The sequence below is a fragment of the Doryrhamphus excisus genome, chromosome 12 (assembly GCF_030265055.1).
Source record: "Doryrhamphus excisus isolate RoL2022-K1 chromosome 12, RoL_Dexc_1.0, whole genome shotgun sequence".
NCBI lineage: Eukaryota > Metazoa > Chordata > Actinopteri > Syngnathiformes > Syngnathidae > Doryrhamphus > Doryrhamphus excisus.
The window spans coordinates 12,172,839-12,193,340 of NC_080477.1; the positions used below are offsets into that span (position 1 = coordinate 12,172,839).

The 20,502-nt window shown below is 40.3% G+C and overlaps 2 protein-coding genes across 5 annotated transcripts; one reads left to right on the plus strand and one right to left on the minus strand.

Moving 5' to 3' along the window:
- Window positions 1-2,601: 2,601 nt before the first annotated feature.
- LOC131139510 (cytochrome b5) lies at window positions 2,602-6,038 on the minus strand. Of its 2 annotated transcripts, none has more exons than XM_058089196.1 (5): window positions 4,936-6,038; window positions 4,357-4,485; window positions 4,016-4,042; window positions 3,888-3,919; window positions 2,602-3,734 (listed from the first exon to the last, which is right to left on the minus strand). In XM_058089196.1, the coding sequence occupies exons 1-5, from the start codon at window positions 5,134-5,136 to the stop codon at window positions 3,656-3,658; spliced, it is 468 nt and encodes a 155-aa protein (XP_057945179.1). In that variant the 5' UTR covers window positions 5,137-6,038; the 3' UTR covers window positions 2,602-3,655. The 2 variants fall into 2 exon arrangements, with proteins under 2 accessions (XP_057945179.1, XP_057945178.1); XM_058089195.1 differs by having other exon boundaries at window positions 2,602-3,737; window positions 4,936-6,026.
- Window positions 5,498-19,064, plus strand: dhx38 (DEAH (Asp-Glu-Ala-His) box polypeptide 38). Of its 3 annotated transcripts, none has more exons than XM_058089193.1 (27): window positions 5,498-5,680; window positions 6,924-7,246; window positions 7,336-7,517; window positions 7,614-7,751; window positions 7,833-7,995; window positions 8,241-8,359; window positions 8,792-8,865; window positions 8,937-9,092; window positions 9,183-9,344; window positions 9,458-9,565; window positions 9,889-10,007; window positions 10,106-10,243; window positions 10,334-10,520; window positions 10,866-11,051; window positions 11,140-11,280; window positions 11,389-11,499; window positions 11,740-11,856; window positions 12,015-12,122; window positions 12,210-12,322; window positions 12,675-12,883; window positions 14,753-14,907; window positions 15,088-15,243; window positions 15,541-15,675; window positions 15,949-16,074; window positions 16,173-16,268; window positions 16,587-16,705; window positions 18,277-19,064. In XM_058089193.1, the coding sequence occupies exons 1-27, from the start codon at window positions 5,678-5,680 to the stop codon at window positions 18,356-18,358; spliced, it is 3,726 nt and encodes a 1,241-aa protein (XP_057945176.1). In that variant the 5' UTR covers window positions 5,498-5,677; the 3' UTR covers window positions 18,359-19,064. The 3 variants fall into 3 exon arrangements, with proteins under 3 accessions (XP_057945176.1, XP_057945174.1, XP_057945177.1); XM_058089191.1 differs by having other exon boundaries at window positions 5,499-5,680; window positions 7,333-7,517; XM_058089194.1 differs by lacking the exon at window positions 5,498-5,680 and adding an exon at window positions 5,877-6,154 and having other exon boundaries at window positions 7,333-7,517.
- The last annotated feature ends 1,438 nt before the right edge of the window (window positions 19,065-20,502 follow it).

Below are 20,502 nucleotides of genomic sequence, written 5' to 3' on the forward strand. Positions count from 1 at the left end.
TTTTCCAGGCATACATAAGTGTTTTTCCAGGCATTTGCGATCTTTTGCTGCAACCAGTCTCCCAGGACTGATGTGCATTAGCACCAGCAGCCTTGACTGTTGTTGAAATAATTGACAGTGATGTTTATCTGAGCACTTCAGTCTCCCACAGGTGCTGCATCCTTCTCCAGGGTCATGAGCACTACCTAAATACCATATAAGAGACAGCATTTAAAGTAAAGTCTCATATCACTGTGGTTGTATTTCTTGATATAGGTTGCCCACCTGACTACACAAAATCAAAGTAAAAAAATCTGCCAATTGCTGATTTATTGTCAATGTGTACCATCTTTCTCGCTGTATTTAAATGTACTGTGCCCACTTGTCTACATTTGCATGGATGCACTGGCCATTTTTAAATTTATTTTTAAAGCAAACAATGTGTTGAGCAGATTAACATATTGTTGATGTAATAGTGCCATCTAGTGTTTACAAAAGGCAGTGTAAATCCAACCTCAGTGTGAAAGAGAGCTGGTTTGTATATACACTATTGTATAACAGGGGTGTCCAAAGTGAGTCCCGGGGTCCATTTGCAGCCTGCACGGTTTTTTTTTTGTGGCCCCAGGCACATTCTAAAATAAAATTAAACAGTAAAACTAAATTTTTAAAAATAAATATGGAAGAACAGAGCAGTAATTTTATGAGAACAACATCAAAATATTAGGAGAATAGGGGAATAATAATAATACAATGCAAATTTAAGTAAGTGGGTGTGTGATACTAAACCGAGACATGCGGCCTGCAACTGGTTTTTATTAGCCTGTGACACACTGCAAAATTAAACAAAACAAACAAAAAAATAAAACATGGACAGTATATGATTGGTGTGGACTAAAATATGTATGCTCACAAAAATCAGGAAACTGAAAAAGAAAATTACAAAAAATATACTGTATTAAGATAAAAAAAGGTACAAAAAAGGGCAGCATCTTGCCACGCATATTTGACCACAAGACTTCGTCCACTCACACCAGACATGGTGGTAACTGCCTTATCCATACCTGAATGGCACCCATATCAATCTCGTCACATCTTCCTGAACAACACACATGCGTACAAAGAGCTGCCGGTTGTATACCTTCCACCGCCATGACCATAATAACTCACCTGTGGTCTTTTCCATCCAACCATTTTTTATGCCACTTATCCTCTTATGTTGCGGGAGTATGCTGGAGCCTATTCCAGCTATCTTCGGGTAAGAGGCGGGGTACACCCTGGGCTGGTCGCCAGCCAATCACAGGGCACATATAGACAAACAACCATTCACACTCACATTCATACCTATGGACAATTTGGAGTCACCAATTAACCTAGCATGTTTTTGGAATGTGGGAGGAAACTGGAGTACCCGGAAAAACCCACGCATGGGGATAACATGCAAACCTACCGAGCAAAGAATGGAACCCAGGTCTTCCCAATCTCCTGACTGTGTGGACAACATGCGAACCACTTGTCCAATTGTCTTAAACAATTAAGCATTGAAGTGTTTGGCCCGGTGGCCAATTAGCTCATGTATTATCATTATGAATGGCAGTGTTTTTAAATGGAAAACACAGGCCTTTATGTCAGATTGTTGTATTTTATCCAGAAAACCGTGTTTAGTGCAATTAAAACGTTCCATTTTAAATTTCAAAATGTGTGTAAAATTTTGGACATCAAACCACTGTTGTATAATAAACACAACAATGATGTGTGGAGCAAAATGGAAAAAGAGAGCCAGTTACTGTGCCCTGTACTTTGCCTTGATGTCTGCCTAAATCCTTTCTTCCATAATTGAGGTCAAGATTTTGGCCCAAAGAGCCTGCTGGTGTCACATGATTGTATCTGTTCATTTTTTGTGTCCCGAATCAAATATGTTCAACTCTGCCCTGGCAAGCATACTTTTAATTCTTAACTTTAAAGGTCAGTGTGTACAACTATGGACTTTCAGTTAAAGGTCCACAGGTACGGACAGTGAGTTTTTATGAATTTGCCTTTACACATCACCACAGTGGATTTAAAATAAAACCCTGAAGAGGTGATTGAAGGGTAAACTTCCATGGTGATCCTGTCAGATAATAAAAGTTAATATTTCCTGCAAGGAGGCCGCTGGGTGGATGAGTGGTTAGCATGTTGGCCACATAGTCAGGAGATCGGGAACACCTGGGTTAAAATCTCTGCTTGGGCATCTCTGTGTGAAGTTTGCATGTTCTCCTTGTGCATACATGGATTTTCGCACATTCCAAAAACATGCATATTAGGTTAACATAGGTATGAATGTGAGTGTGAATGGTTGTTTGTCTATGTGTGCCCTGTGATTGGCTGGAGATCAGCCTCTCCCCTGAAGCTGGGATAGGTTCCAGCATATCCCTACGACCCAACTGAACATAAGTGCCCTAGAAAATGGAACAAAAATCTCCTCCAAGTTCATTGCTTTCACTGGAATTGAATGTGTTCCCTTGGCAATAACACACACATTAACTAGCCACAAATGCCCTGTAGCCTCATGTTTCGTACATAGCCCTGACAACCCACTCATGGTTGCTCAATTGCACAATTTTATTCAGAAAAATAGAGAAGCAATTTAGGTTTTCGAAATATTTATTTCAATCAGGCTTTTAACAACATGGGGTGGCAGCTGTCAGGACAATAAATGTGGACACCTGAAGCATTATGTTCACAAGCATGTCAATAAAGCAGCAAATTAATGGTTGTTAATTTGTTGTGATGGCAGATAATGGATTTTCAATTGCAGCATAGCAGACAATGCGATATAAAGTAGTATAGCATTAAATAAAATGCATCACAAAAATGTAATATAATGGGTGATCCCACTATGCAGAACTGATGATGTCTAAAAATGCTTTTAGGTCCCCCAGCTGGCATATCACACTTTTATTTAACTTGGTAGTTACCGGTTTACCAATCACCAAAAATGACATGTTTATAAAATATGGCTTAATTAACAACACAACACAACATCCTTTACAGCTCAATTTTGAAATAGTAAAAGATTGTTTTATTGTTATACATACAATGCCAATAAGAGAACAATAGACACATCTAACATTCTATTCTACCTTGATTTGCAATATAATTTACCAATATTTTCTGCAGAATTAAAATGATATGTAATGCCAATGACTGCAGGCTCTGCATAAACAAAGAGTGATAAATGCAATCAAGTGCTGTCTGACACCATAGCTTTGCATTTGCTTGATGTAGCAGTAACATAACAGTCTGAAATAGAGCTGAGAAAAACTGCATCTTCAGTCAAATGACAAGAATTCAATCCAAACAACAAGCTTAATGTTTTTTTATCCAGTGTGGCATTTCCAATTGGGGTGGATAAAGAACTGACAAAAAGATGCATAGTTAAGACAATTTACTAGTACCGACAAAAGGCAATGAAATAAAAAAGCTGGAAGCAGTCAATGTTATAAAGTTTCTACCCGACTGCCTGTGTGGTGGACTCGATGGATGGCGACTGACAAGGATGCAAACATTTAATCAAACTGCCTTGTAGCCAAGGAAACAGACGGCTCGATGGGTAAACTGTGTGAGGTGGTTTTGGTCAAACCTTTCAAGGCCTCCGGATGAAAAGAAAAAGGATGAAGTGAAATTGGAATGTCAGGACTCAAGATGAAACGTAGAAGCGATATAAGACACCAATGACGGTTGCAGCAATGGCGGGTATCAACCATGTGGCCCAGGAGCTGCTGGGAAGCAAAAAAACAAAAAAACACATTAAATTAATATTCAACAGTAATGACTAAAATTTAATGAAATGGTCGCAGTGCAGTTCATTTTGTATTTTTTGTAAACAATTGTTTGATGATTGACATTTGACACGCATTATGATAACTGACCTTGACTCTGGTGAATCTTTAACATGGATGTCCTACAGTAGCAAGCAGAAGAAAAGAAAGTAAAGACGTTGGTGCGCAACTGAGTGTTTAGAACTCAAAAGGTATATCATTGAGATTCAGAATCTTACCTTTGCAATTTCATTTCTTCTATCATCCTGCAAATATGAATAATACATTTATATCACTGGTGGCTGACAAACTCACATGTAAAGTAGCGATTGCAAATGCTGTAATTATAGCTAGGAGTATGGGGGCGTTAATTGGAAACAGGCAATAATTGGAGAGGGGCTGTTATTTCTGATATTATTATCATTATCATCATCATACATTCTCAAACAACTTAAAGGGGTAGTTCGGATTTTTTGACATGAAGTTGTATGACACCCCCATAAGCAGTGAAGCCCGTCAACAGCGACTCACTCCACACTTTCGAGTCCGAATTTCAGAGATAGCAGAAGTTGGATCCTACCATGTGAAGCTCCCCAATGTAGAACTGCTGCAGCATCTCTCTGGCATCTGAAGAGTGACCTACATCCTCAAAGCTCTCTGTTGCATCTGAACCTGCCTGCTCCAACAAAACCTCTTCACCGCCTGGATGCTGGAATCAAAGAATTGGACCTCAGGTCAACAAATGTTAAAATGGATGGTGTGCTTCATATTCAATGTGAAGTACTGCTGCTCAAGTCATTTATAACACAACATAATTTGTTTTTGCTCCCATTTATCATAAGCTAAACTCCATCCATCAATTTTCGATTTCACAGTGTTAGCAAGGAGGACATGTTTGTTCAGGTTTGAGGGACAGGTAAGTCAGGTATCGCAAGCAACAAAATCTGACTTTCTATTAATCCAAAATGTGTGATATGCGCGCGTGCGCAGTTTAAACTCCACCAGCCATTGGCCACTCCCCGTCACTGTATGACGCGACGACCCTCTCGGCTAATTCCAGGAAGTAGCCTTAGCCGACATTATGAAACAAAAAAAAAACTTATGTAATAACGTAGTTGTCACAATAGTACTTAAATTCAATTGAAACACTGGGCCTTACCTCTTCGATGAAACTCGTGATGTCGTAAACTTTATCGTGGAGGATGAGCCAGGTGTCAGTGCTCATGTTATGAACTCTAATATCTTCTAATGTGTAATACTTTACATCACCTTCAAGCGATTTTAATTTTTCTTCATCGCCGGTATTATTTGCGGAGTTTTCATCGGCGTTAACTGGGTTACTGTTAATTTCCTCACCCATTTTAATATGATAAAGAGCAGCTGTCACGGCTGTAGCGAGTCAAAGTAAGCTTCTTTTGCCCAGTTGTTGATAAAAGCCACGGGTTACGTTCAAGATGTGCAATATCAAGATGTCAATTGAGCGGTAGCTACATAAAGTGATGAAATATTTGCAAAAAAAGCTAAAAACACCCGGATAACACCTCCGTAATGTACATCAGCAGATAAGGGAAAAGACCAATGGCATCTGTGCTATTTGACCATCATGCGCAACCTCCACAGCTAGCCAATCTAATTGTGGCATATGAAGTGGGAGCCAATCAAAATCAACCACTTGATGATCACATGACTTCAAATCATCAACCTTGCAACGTCATTGCGCATACCAAATAACTTAAACTGGGACGCAGAACTCTTTTCACTGCCATTATTTTATTGGGTAATCGTGCCATTTGTACCTATGGAGCTTTTAAGTCTCGGTACATCACAACGATTCTACCCAGAAATTATGTCTTTCCGGCCATTTGCAGTTCAAATGTTTTTTCGGATGCCGTTTTTCCTCAATGGTATGTTGTGGTTCAATCGCCATGTTCCTGAAGAGTCAATATATAACTGTCTGTTTTGTACCGTTTTTTTTAAAAGAATTTTTTTAGTAATTATTTGTATTTTAGGTATAAATACTAATAGTACATCCTTTTCATGCCGTCAATGATCTGTAAATCAATCTGTAAATAAAGTTTAGGCTTCCGCCCCCTTTCCCACCAATGCATTCTGGGATAGCAATGGCGACCCCCTCGGCTGTAAATAGTTGCGTTCGGTTTACGAATATACAGTAAAACAAATGTGTTTATTGGTAATAGCCACGTGCGTTTGAATATTCTTACGTATTTACTTGCTTACTTATTTTCTTACTTACGTAAGATGATCTTAGCTCTTTTAAAGTGAGAGTTTTTTTAGAATTCCGAAATCACGTAGAACTGCTTGCCGCGTTGCCCTGTCAGGATCGTGAGCTAACCTGCTAACAAACGCCATTCTTTGAGGTAAGTTTCATGTTAGGTCGCTGTTGTAACTTTGTAACTGTAAAACAGTTCTTTTCGATAGCCACGCGATACCTGTCTCACCCACCGAAACTAGACCACATCATTTCAACTACTGTATGTGTAAACTCTGGTATCAATTACAGCAATAATTCGTAAACAACCTCCAAACAATTATATACTCAATCATTTGCGCGTAGACCATCACAAATACATGATTATGTGCCGTTGGTAAATAACATAACTTAGGGATTTGAATCAAAAGTGAATCCGTCAATTGTTGTACTCGAATAAATACTGTTTAACGGTTATTTAAAATCTATTGTAGTATAGAGCCCTGTTCAGTGACTGTGTGCATATGAGTGAATGGTTGTCTCGAAATGTAAAGTCAGCTAGGATAGGCTCCACCTCTGAGTGACCCTGAACACAAACCAAAAAATTTCAATCCTTTGTATTGAGTTGTGGTCTCCCCTTGAGCAGCTACACACAATAACCCGCACAGAAAACTTTTTAGATTTTACAGAATCTGCACCTTTTCCAGCTTAATTTTTTCTTGGATTTGTGCTTCCTGCCAAAACATCTGGGTTCATTTATTCCACCCACGGCCTGTACAGTATACAGTGTACAAATAATATGATTCAATACAATTCAATGGTTACGTTTGTTGATGTAGACAATCTTACACTGTAAAATGAAGAAGTATTCTTACAGTATTTTCATATTTCTGTTAACGTGTTATTAACTTTAACAGCATTATTTTTAATGTCCACAGATAATGAGTGACGATGAGTCTATGCACCGACTGGAAGGGAGTGATCCCACTGCTCAGTTTGGCGGACTAATTGTCAAGAAGAAGACCGCTGCTGTAGAAAACCATGTTTTTCGGGCACCTACCCCGCGAACCTCTCTACTGGGTTTGGATCTGCTGGCGGCTCAGAAAAGGAAAGAACGAGAGATTAAAGAACAGAATGATGGTGAGGACAGAGACAGAAAAAAATCAAAAGTGTCTTCCTACAAAGACTGGGAGGAAGGTAAAAGTGATTCTGGGTCAGATGATGAAGATGATGAAAAGAACAGACAGGATAAAAAAGAGAGGTAAGAGTAAATACACACACATCAGTACAGAGTGTATCTGTACTACTTGACGGTATCAGTGCTATTTATACCTTTCTACATATCAGTAGGAAGTACCGTATGAGTGGCTCAGAGACACCTTCCAGTCCTGGAGGAGTCAGTGATGAGTTCCGTCGCCGGCACCAGCAGAGAGAGAAAGACAGACGTGAGCATGGCGTCTTCGTCTCCTCCAAAGAAGACAGGAACAGAGACAAAGACAGGGATAAGGGCAGAGATCGGCGCAGTGAAAGAGGTAAGTCTGAAAATGATGGAGATGTATTTCTTTGTAGCGGTCATATTTTGATACTTGGTTGTCAAAGTTGTAGGGTAACGGCCCTTTTCTTGTTAGATACACGAGAAGGAAACTCTAGTAGCCGCTCACACCGCAGCGAGAGGAGTGAGCGCTCACAGAGAGATGGCTGGTCAGACCGCATCAGCCGGGGGAGCAGGAGGGATGAACCCCAGTCACCACAGCAACGCCCCAGGGGTAATTTTTTCACCTAATTGGTGAATTTGTCACCAATTTTGTTGTGACTTCTGCCCATTTCCACTGTTTTTTCTTACATAGATGGTTCCACACCTTCCCGCTCAAACTGGGAAGAGGATGACAGTGGTTATGCCAGTTCACGACATTCCCAATGGGAGTCGCCTTCTCCTGCTCCTTCTGCAAGAGATTCCGACCGCTCAGAGCGGAGTCGCCTGGTTGGCCGAGAGAGTGAAAGAAGAGATCGGTAAATATATTATTTTGAATTATGTATTTTATTCAACATTTTACATGATTTCAGTGTTTAATTTGTATTTTGTTTTTGGATCATGATGATGCTTTTCATAATGAGGCATTTTGTCATGTTGGAATAATTGATGTGCACCAAAGTCTTTTACTTCATATTACTTCATTTACTTCACAGTCACATAAGTGTCATTTCCGCATATTCCCTAAAGCTAATGTGGCATTGTATTTGTTGCTCCGATTTAGGTCAGTGAGAGGCCGTTATCCTGACGACACACCCCTGCCCACTCCGTCTTACAAGTACAACGAGTGGGCCAATGACAGGAAGCATTTAGGCTCCACCCCCCGTTTATCTCAAGGGAAAGGTACCATCACAGTGTTCTCAGAGGTTGACACTTCTGGGATGGCAGGAGGGCATAATCACATGCACATGCGCTCGTTCATACATGCATAGCTGACTGCATTGCAATTGCAACTCCAGTGACTACCGTAGAGCTACTACAGTAACATTTTACAAAATGTCATAATATAAATTTTAAATTTAAATAAACCACAGTCAGAATTAAGACATGTCTTTTAATAATGGGCGGGTGTAGCCTCATGAAGCATTGAAGCTTTCCTGCAAACTCTGCCGGAACAGATTCAGTTCTTTGGTGCTTCTGTGAAAAAAACATATGGACATCTGGTGGAAGAGTGAGGTCAAAGCAACGTAAAATACCACTCAAAAGTTTACCTGAATTATGCTGTAGGAAAAATCTTAGAAATACCTGTGCTAATGCTCCTTACTTTATCTTTAGGTAAAAAAGACGGTGAGGGTGGAATATCATTTGAAAATGAGGGTGAGAAAGAACAATGGGAAGAAGATCAAAAGGTAGGTGTCATGGCCAGTCAAATTTGTTCTCTTAAATTCCTCATGGTCACTTGTTGACCCACACTTTGCAGCAAGCTGACAGAGACTGGTACATGATGGATGAAGGTTATGATGAGTTCCACAACCCCTTTACTTCCACATCTGATGAGTATATCAAGAAGAGAGAGCAGATCCTTCAGAAACAGACTCAGAAACGTATATCTGCCCAGAAGCGTCAAATCAACGAGGTAACTATGTGCTTTTTGACCATGTGGTGTTTATGTTATTGTTACGTGTACCATGTCTTAACAAGCTACTGTATGTTTCTCTGTTAATAGGACAATGAGCGATGGGAGACCAATCGTATGTTGACAAGTGGTGTAGTGCAGAGGTTGGAGGTGGATGAAGACTTTGAGGAGGACAATGCAGCAAAGGTTCACCTGCTGGTTCACAACTTGGTCCCTCCTTTCTTAGATGGGAGAATAGTGTTCACTAAACAGGTATAGCAAAGTTGCAGTAATAGGAATAAAACAATGTTGAGTAATGTATATGTCTATACAAGTGTATTCTATATACGTTTTTTTGCCTTTGTGCATGTGTCTTGTCACTGCAGCCAGAGCCGGTCATCCCTGTGAAAGATGCTACCTCTGACATGGCCATCATCTCCCGCAAGGGTAGTCAGCTTGTTCGTAAACATCGTGAACAGAAAGAACGTAAAAAGGTAGGCTGGTCGAATGCTGAAATACTGAAAGATCATTTTCATATCCTGTTGTTGAAAAATGCTACTAAGTTTGTGAGCTGATGCCGCTGACTAATATTACCAGTACTAAAGATCATTTTCATATCCCGTTGTTGAAAAATGCTAAGTTTGTGAGCTGATGCCGCTGACTAATATTACCAGTATTTGCACCACTTCATCACTTGAGTAAATAATTTGAATATGGTCCTCCCACCTTGTCATTTTATCAGAAAACTGTGCCATTAAAATTGAAGGCATGCAACAAAGAATGTTCAGTCTAGATGACATGATTGAATATGTTTTAGGCACAACACAAACACTGGGAACTGGCAGGCACCAAGTTGGGTGACATCATGGGTATCAAGAAGACTGAGGACGATGGTGGAGGTCAAGAGGTTGGCGAGGACGGCAAAGTAGATTATAAGTCAGTCTGGCTCTTTTTGCTGGTCTAAAGTACAATTTTACTCCCATATAAATCTTTTGGCCTTTTGTATTCATTTTTTCTCTCTCTTTACTTTGTAGAGCAGAGCAGAAGTTTGCAGATCACATGAAAGAGAAGAGTGAGGCCAGCAGTGAGTTTGCTAAGAAGAAAAGCATTGTGGAGCAGAGGCAGTACTTGCCTATTTTTGCTGTCAGGCAGCAGCTTCTTAACATCATACGGTACAATCGACGCTTCATGTCACTCAACAGATAACATTTATCCCACAATATTCTTTGGAATTATTGTCAACAATGGCTTTCTTTTTGCAGGGACAACAGTATAGTAATTGTTGTTGGTGAAACGGGCAGTGGGAAAACCACTCAGCTGACCCAGTACCTCCATGAGGATGGCTACACCAGCTACGGCATGGTGGGCTGTACGCAGCCTCGCAGAGTGGCCGCCATGAGTGTGGCAAAGAGAGTCAGTGAGGAGATCGGCACCAACTTGGGAGAGGAGGTGCGACAGACCTTCCACACTATGATTAAATTTTTTTCATTTTGTTTGATTGATCGATTTTTCCACAATAATGTCTCTGGTATATTTCCAAACATCAAGTGAAATTAAATTTGAAAGCTGCAAACATCTGATATATACATACATCTGGATGATATGCAGTGTAACACTGCCCACTGGTGGACAAAAGAAAACATGCATACCAATTGAAGGGCTTTTAGCAAATGATGGCATGGATTGCAACAGAAAAATTCATATAAATAATTTTTATTGAATTATTTAAATTGATTATTCTAAGTCCAATAACCATATTAGCATATTATAATTTTAATCTGATGTATTGCGCAGGTGGGCTATGCAATTCGTTTTGAGGACTGCACGTGTGAGAAAACAATGATAAAGTACATGACAGATGGTATTCTACTGAGAGAGTCACTGAGGGAATCTGACCTGGACCATTACAGTGCCGTTATCATGGATGAAGCTCATGAGCGCTCCCTGAATACCGATGTACTATTTGGTCTGCTCCGTGAGGTCTGTTCATATTTCTAAAAGCTTTTATACTTTAAATACATGATGCATTCATGGACATACTGATTCATTGACTTGTCTTTTCTATTAGGTTGTATCACGGCGCACCGATTTGAAACTCATTGTTACTTCCGCCACAATGGACTCTGACAAATTTGCAGCATTTTTTGGCAATGTACCTATATTCCACATTCCAGGAAGAACATTCCCTGTTGACATATTATTTAGCAAGGTATGTGCCATTCTGCTTTTGTTATTTAGTTTCATAACTGTTACATACCTTTTCATTACCTTTCATTGCCATTATTCGTCATTTTTTCTGGTGTTTTGTGCTGTTAAGACTCCTCAGGAGGACTATGTGGAGGCAGCAGTGAAACAGGCCCTGCAGATCCACCTCAGTGGGTTGATAGGCGACATCCTCATCTTTATGCCTGGTCAGGAAGATATCGAGGTAAGGCATGGTAGGGCTGGTAGTATCGCCCAAATAATTGCAATTAAATGCAATAGAAACACTGACTTTACAATTATCATAAAGATATTTGTTGTAAAAACCCCAGTAATAAAATTGTTGCAGGATTAATACCTATAACTGAGCCTTATTATCTTTAGGCAGCATGTTAGTTACAATTGTGATACTGGGAAATTCTGTTTTTCTTTTTTTTATTATCAAACTGTGTTCTTGTTCCTGTAGGTGACATCAGATCAGATTGTGGAGCGATTGGAGGATTTGGAGAATGCTCCTGCTCTGGCTGTACTGCCCATTTACTCCCAGCTACCGTCTGACCTCCAGGCCAAAATCTTCCAGAAGGTTTCTTGTAATCATTTTCAATCTTAATGCATGTTTTGTGTTCGCTGAATGAGTTTCCCTTTTATTGTAGCTTGTTGTGCAGTGACAATTAGTCACTTTTTAGACATGTTTTTAGACAATAAGACATGTTCACCACCACTGTTTTTCACCCTCTTTAGGCCCCAGATGGTGTTCGAAAATGTATTGTTGCAACCAACATAGCTGAGACTTCCCTCACTGTAGATGGGATTATGTTCGTTGTGGATGCGGGATACTGCAAACTTAAGGTATTCCGAGCCTTGCAAAGACAAGTCTTTAAATGTCTGTTCATCACCAAAGTGGTTAGCTCTTTTGTTTTATGCACATTTAAACAGGTGTTCAATCCTCGCATTGGAATGGATGCACTACAAGTATATCCCATTAGTCAAGCGAATGCAAACCAGCGTGCTGGCAGAGCAGGTCGTACAGGACCAGGGCAGTGTTACAGGTATTGGGTTTTTATATGCATGCGTTAAATGTGTTTACAGCAAAGAAACATAAATGGCAAGGCCAATAGATTATACTTGACCATTTTCTCACTGACAAACACACATAGCAGTACATTTTACATTAGCGAACCAGGTTACTAATAAACACCCACATACTTATGTCTTGATAAAAGTAATACTCAGATGATGAAGCGCCACACCAAATATATTGCATTGTTTGGCAGCTATTGCCACAATGAAGATGTTGGAAGAGCTGCGTGCACCTGAGAGCTTGTTGGCTCCACTTGCTTGGAGTCAAGAGCTATAATTAAGAGTTATCAATAATATATTCAACCCTGTCTCCTTAATCAGGCTCTACACTCAGAGCGCCTATAAGAATGAGATGCTGACCACCACCATACCAGAGATACAGAGGACCAACTTGGCCAACGTAGTCCTGCTGTTGAAGTCACTGGGCGTTCAGGATTTGCTTCTCTTCCACTTCATGGACCCGCCCCCAGAAGACAACATGCTTAACTCCATGTATCAGCTCTGGATCCTGGGAGCTCTTGATAACACTGGTGGGTGAAATGCTTTGCGGTAGTGTTTCATTTCTAAATGATTCACATTTAGTTTGATAGTGTAGTTGCATTTGTATTATTAAATTGTGCAGATGCACAGTACATCTGCCAGTGGTTCAATAAGACCCGACTGCCATAAGTAAATTTCCTTGACGTCCAGTATTAATAAATGGAACGTTTTCATAGTTTAGAAATATAGATAGAGCATAGCATAGAAAATAAACAGTAATATAAAAGTATCAGTGAAAAGAGTTGTAACATGTGATTTTAAAAACAATTACAGTGTTCAATGTTTTTGAGTTCCTTAGTTTTAAGAATTTTACCAAAATAAGAGTTCCGTGAAGAGGGTGCAGAGAAACGAAAAGCCTTTTCCCCAGTTCTGTTAAAACATGAGGGACAGTCAGAGGAAAAAAGCCAGTGGATTGTAACTTATGTCCATGATTCCTAATAAGGTGGGATCCCAGGATTAGGTAAAGAGAGAGTAAAGCTTTGTAAATAAAAGTCAGCCAATGACTGGATCTCCTATCAGACAGGGATGTCCATTCAACTTTTTTTAAATGTAAAGTTCAATGTTCAGTCAAACTTTAACATCCTGTGAAACCTCAGAGCACAAAGGTACACAATGTCCAGAGAACATAGAAAGGTTGCTGACACAAGGTGTTTCCTGGTGCCAAAAGAAAAGCAAGATCCATTCCTAAAGTAAAAGCCTGATTTTACCCCAGGTTTAAAGATTAAGCTTGAAATATGGTACTTAAAAGTTAGGCGTTCATCAACATGGAAACCCAGGTACTTGTAGGATGAGACCGGCTCAATGGCTATACCTTGACTTTTTAAGACGGGGAGACTTTTGGACTGCATAGTAGCCCTGGAGAACAGCATAACTGTTATCTCTGTGTTCAAAACCAGCTTCAAGCTTTGCGGGCCTGACCAACATCAAACGCTGATTGTAAATTAATGAAAGCCTGCACAACAGACAAAGCAAAACAATAAATTATTGTCGTCTGCATAAAAATGCTAAAGAGCATCAGGAAAAATTTTGCAAAGATCATTTATGTAAATAGAAAATAAAATTGGGCCTCAAACTGACCTTTGTGGAACCACCTTTAACACTTTCAAAAATGTTGATGGTGAAACATTCATCTACCCGATTAGATAATTTCTTAACCAAGAAACTGCATGAGTTAGGGCAGTAAATACTTAACTCCCTGTGGGTTGGTTTTACCTGGCTTCACTTATTTACCAACATACATCAGCCTCATATCAAGATGAACATGAAACTGTGAGTGTTTTGTGCTTTCAGGTCTTTTATTATTTCTCCCTCAGCACTGCTTTGAGCTCCTACTTCTTGTCACTGATGATTCTGTGGTATAAACACAGGGTCTGCAAACAGGCCTGGAAGAGCTAGTTGAAGGTTTAGCCAGTGGAGTAATTGCCTGGTAACTGATCCCGTGTTAGCTTCGACTGGTCTGGCCTCATTTCTGTCTCATCCTTAGCCAGATTCCAAGGGATTTAAGGATTTGAGGATAAGGAGGGACTTTTGATGATTCCCTGTATGGTGTGTTAACAGCAGATTATCACTGATTAAGCTTTACCTGCCCCAAACCGGCTGCTCTGCTTCCCTGCTTCTCCTCTGTGTAAGCTTCTTAAGACACTGTCGTCTAATCATTCAAATCAGAACAGGCACAATTTTTTCGATCTCACTTTTCTTTGTAGTTATGAGTATTCTGCATTGTTAGTAGTTCACCCCCAGTGTGTATACTGGCCAATGCAGGCATTTGCTGGAAAATAAGGTTATAATTCGACCTGTACATGTTCACATGTCATTTACTTAATAATTCTGAATGCGTGACTTCATCACTGTGGACTTAGGTTCCTTAACACCAACTGGCCGAATGATGGTGGAATTCCCCCTTGACCCGGCGCTGTCCAAGATGCTGATTGTATCTTGCGACATGGGCTGCAGCGCAGACATCCTCATCATCGTTTCCATGCTGTCTGTGCCAGCCATCTTCTACAGACCAAAGGTTCGACACTGCCATGTTTTTTAAAAGGATTTTTATTGAAAGCATTACTCATTGGCAGATTTTATTTTAAGTCTGCAGTGGATATTTTCAAAAATAACTTTTTAAAATATGTAAACCTATGCGAATACTGCTTACCAACATATCTATATACTAGGTGCATGTGTGTCTACCTGTCTGCAGGGTCGTGAAGAAGAGAGTGACCAGGTTAGGGAGAAGTTCTCTGTGCCAGAGAGTGACCACCTGACATACCTCAATGTCTACATGCAGTGGAAAAACAACAATTATTCCAGCATCTGGTGCAACGATCACTTCATTCACACAAAGGCCATGCGCAAGGTTAGACTATCACTCATGGTGATGAAAATGGATGCAAACTGATCTCGCACACACAAACTCAGTTTCACAACTAACGACATACAAAAGGCAAGGTTGAAAATTGAGTCCCTTAAAGTTTTCACAATGTGACTTTAACAAAGAGTCAATTTTACAATGTTAAAAACCATTTGTAGAAGGTAATACACAGGTTTCCTATGCTAGACCTATTGTGGCCGTTTCTGGAACTAATTAACATTGATAAATGATGGGTGATTGTACTGTAGTTCTGCAAAATGACTGTATGGTATTGTGTGACAGGTACGTGAAGTGCGCTCCCAGTTAAAAGACATCATGGTGCAGCAGAGGATGAACCTAATATCCTGTGGTTCAGACTGGGACATCATCAGGAAGTGCATCTGTGCTGCTTACTTCCACCAGGCTGCCAAGCTCAAGGTACTTCTGTTCTTTGTCTTCAGGTGCTCTCTATAGTTGCAGCATTTATAGCAACCCTAATTGCATAGTGCTGATAAAATGTGACTCATAGCCATATTTTTTAAATTAATGTATAATTAATGGAAATACAAAAACATTCGGAAGACCACTACACCTTGGATTAAACAGGAAATTTTATACATACGGCATTTAGACCTGTGTGTACACATCAAAAACTACTGTTCCTAGTTTCTTTATTTGACAAATTAATCTATGGAATGTGTTTTCTCCCAGGGCATTGGTGAATATGTTAATGTGAGGACAGGCATGCCATGTCACCTACATCCAACCAGCTCCCTCTTTGGTATGGGCTACACGCCCGACTACATCATTTATCACGAGCTTGTGATGACCACCAAGGTGAAACATCTCTCGTCTCACACAGAACTCCACAAACAAACACAGAAGTAATTTCAATTCTTACAGTGGTTTTTCAACTCTTGTGTTTTGTCTTGTAGGAATACATGCAGTGTGTGACTGCAGTGGATGGAGAGTGGCTCGCAGAGCTTGGACCTATGTTCTATAGCATCAAACATGCTGGAAGAAGCAGACAAGTAAGAGCAGCTAACACCTATACAACTCTGAGGGAAGTTTGGGGAAGTCCCTTTTCTGTTCCCGGTGCAGAAAGGGGTGTCCACAGAGGCATACTTGGATGAGTGCAGAACAACTAGAGTGCACTGACCTCAACACCATCAAAAACCTTGTATGATCAAGTACAACATACATAGATTGTTTGCCAGCAGGCCTTCTCTGACACAACATTTTTTAAAATTCCTGTAGTTCTAAAATTGTGTAGTTTTCAAAATTATGATGAGTTCCTTTGTGTTGCCTATTATTCCGTTATCTCTTCTGCATGTGCGCATCACCTCCAGGAAAACCGTCGACGCGCCAAGGAGGAGATAACCAACATGGAGGAAGAGATGGCGTTGGCTCAGGAGCAGCTACGAAGCCGTCGAGATGAGCAGGAGAGGAAGAACTGCGGCAATGTGAAGTACGTCACCGACGATTACATTGACACTTCCCGAACAATAGTTACGTATAACACCCCCCCTCCATTCTTTGTGCACCGTTGCGATAGATGGAACCGTTTCATTTAGCCACCTCGCCCTCCAGTCCGTATGCACCCTCCCTCCTCCTCTAACTCTCTCACTCTTCATGATGAGCTTTTCTCACCTCTAGTCCCTGCAGACGAGACAAAAAGAAATAATATTGACTCCTGGCTGACCCCCATTACTGCAGCAATTTATATTGGGCCACAGCAAAGCACAGAAAGCGGGGGAACCTTCATTTTCAAATTAGACCAAAAAATTAATTTCACACCCCTTCCTGGGTTTTACACACAGAGAGAAAAGGTTTTAAGGAGAGATTTAAAAGAACTTTATTGTTAATTAACAAGGTAGTTTATCTGCATTGGTGTAACCACATCAGTGAGATTTCTGTGGAAAAATAATCACACTGGAGGAAAGGGATTAAGAATTAGATTTAGGCAGGAGGTAGGATGTGTGATAATGACTTTTGGATCTCTTGGGTCTCGCCAGCCCACATTCAGTGTGACCACCGTCTAATACTTTGTACGCCTTCATAACCCGGCGGCTCCTCACCTATCAGCTGCTGCTCAACTCAGATCACATCAGTGATATGAAGTAGTCCGAACTACTCCTTTATTGTTTTGTGTGTCAAGTGGAGGGGAAGGTTTGTTCCTTATTATGAGATGGGGCACATTAAAGTGCAAGCAATCATCATCAACCCCCTTCTTGCTCACATCTCAATTTTGTTGCCACTTCAGAGCAATTTCTGATAACTATTTAACAAAAATACAGTTTTAACAGTTTTAAGTCAAGCACAAATGGTTGAAACTGTTTGTGCTTGACTGGTTATAGTAACTAAAAGGGGACATAGCATCCTTATAGGTGTATGTTTATAGTGAATGGTTATGAAAGAATTTAATTGGAAATGATATAAAATTATGTTCTTTCATTCCTGATGTAGTGAGCTGTAATTTTCCAACTATATCTACATGCAATTGAAGCACATAATTTCTACAGCAATACCAGAAAGTCTATTATATAACAAAAGATGCAGTCAGTAATATTTTACATCAGTCCTCGAGGCGGTGACAATGCATCTACAAATGTTTGGAGATGTTCTTATTTCTTTCACAAGGTTCGGTACGTTTATTGTGGCAAACATAGAAACGAACGATACACCTGGCGTTAACTTTTCCAAACTGCAGCAGCTCCAAAGTAGCTTCTTAGCTGTCTCCTTTTATTTGTTTTTATGTCTTCAGAACGCACATAACGATTGTAGGTGATGGGCAACATTTTTAAAAAGTGCAGTTTTCCTTTAAGTCCTGCTGCGTCATAACTGGACAACTATGTTACCAACCGGTTCCCAACCTATTCTATGCCCTGCACCCCTAGAAATATCTTTCTCTACCCAGTCCTCCAGTGATGCTCTTATATTCTTCTCATTCTACTCACATCTCCTCTTCCTCGTAGCTCTATTTAAAAACAAGGATCGAAAGCTTACAAAGCTTAGATACAAAACTTTTCTCTGTTTCAGGTCTGTGAGAATCTGCACCCCAGGAAGACGAGAAGAGGCCCCCATGACACCTCGACGCACCCCTTCCCGCTTTGGACTGTAAAAGCAGCTACCACAGGTCTTCTTCCCAACTCACCATCACAGATACAAGCACACGTGTGGTTAATCACATGCAGTTCATGATCAGGCCACTAGGGAGAGAACTTGTATAAGACAAGGCTATCAGCTTCTTCGGTGCATGGATAAACAGTAATGGCTCTGTACATTAAAAATGGTGTGAAGTCATCACTGCGGGCTTTTTAAAGCGTTTTGGGAGTGAGGCAGATCAATTTAAATGCCTGTCAGAAGATCTGATCTAGTTTTCACATTGGTCATCTTTGGGAGTCCTCATATCCAGCTGTAACATCTTCTATTGTCACCGCAGCCATCATCGATGGCACAAACTGGAGCACTATTCATCTTGTACAGTGTGGTCACACTTTACACCTCTACTAAAGACACACACACACACACACACAATAACCTTTGCCTACCCATTGTGTGCAATGTGAATTAGCTCAGCTTTGCAGCATCACCATGTAACATTAAACAGCAGTTTTACTGTCATGGTCAACATTTTTTGTGTTTATATGCCTTTCTAGATGAATATTACACAATATACTGCCCATCAGCTCTGTGACAAAAGGTCATATTTGCTTTTTTCTGACTTGTAGAGGTAATATTGACTGAATGTTCCCTCAACCATTTTTGTAAAATGGAAAAATAAATGTCAAATGTTTTTTAATAAGCCAAGCCAAGTTTATTGTGCTTTGTTATTTAAAAACATCTGATATAATGATGTGTTGATACAATTAGGCAAGAACTCCTTTTTGACATATTTTCCTCTTCATTAATTATTTTTAAACAATCATCTCTTTCAACAAAAATATTTAATATAAATTTTAGAAAGCTTATTTTAAATGTGATTTAATTATAGTAATAATAATCATGTATTTGTATCATTTTACAGTGATGGCAAAAACTGGCAGATTTGGCATGACAATATTTTTAATATTTTATATTTTTAATATTTTTTTTGTTAATCAAAATCTACGTGACACACATACTGTAGCTCAATCTCTGCCAACTTTTTTTTTGAACCAAGAAAAATCTCACAGCACACCACCAAACAAAATGTTGTATAAATAGTAACAGGTTGATACGCAAATTGATTGTGTGCCCTCTTCATTGGCCTGCCTGCCATGGTACATTGCTGGTATAGCTGAATGAGCAAAAGTACATTATTTGTAGTAAATAACATTCGGACCAATTAAGTAAAACTGGATAATTTCACAGAGCACACACGTTCAGTCCTGTAGCAGACAACATACTAGTGCAACATGTTATTTAGACCACAAACAAGTGGAGACTGAATCAACAGCCATGTAGTGCACTCCCATTTTGCCTCAGTTGGTTAGAAATGGGGGCGGCACGGCGGTTGTGTGGTTAGCGCGCAGACCTCACAGCTAGGAGACCAGGGTTCAATTCCACCCTCGGCCATCTCTGTGTGGAGTTTGCATGTTCTCCCCGTGCATGCGTGGGTTTTCTCCGTGTACTCCGGTTTCCTCCCACATTCCAAAAACATGCTAGGTTAATTGGTGACTCCAAATTGTCCATAGGTATGAATGTGAGTGTGAATGGTTGTTTGTCTATATGTGCCCTGTGATTGGCTGGCGACCAGTCCAGGGTGTACCCCGCCTCGTGCCCCAAGACAGCTGGGATAGGCTCCAGCAGATGATAAGCGGCATAGAAAATGTATGGATGGATCAGCCATATGTGTCATATGAAGAGTTGAGATTGAGTGGGTCCAACTGCAGTGTATATGCACAATAACGACAATCTAACAGTAGTGTTGTTCCTGTTTTGATGGCAGTCGACACGAGTGGATCAGATGAGACAAAAGTAAAAGTATGGTCTATCTCTGCATCCATCCCTCGCTACCCCCAAAAGATGTCACACATCTACATGAGTGATGCGAGGCTTTGAAGCCCCTCAGCTGCAGAAGACGTTGATGTGCTTTAGATGAAGGGCTCGCCTCCGTGTGGGTGGCTCATGTGGGCCTTTATTCAAGCTCTGTGGAAATCTTCAGGTCACAAGACTGTTGAACAAAAAGGCAAGATGACATTCCTTGATGTTTCTGTTAACTAGCATGCATCCATTTGGATTGGGGGGGGGCTGGTGATTTCTTCTTTGCTGTTACTTTCTTGT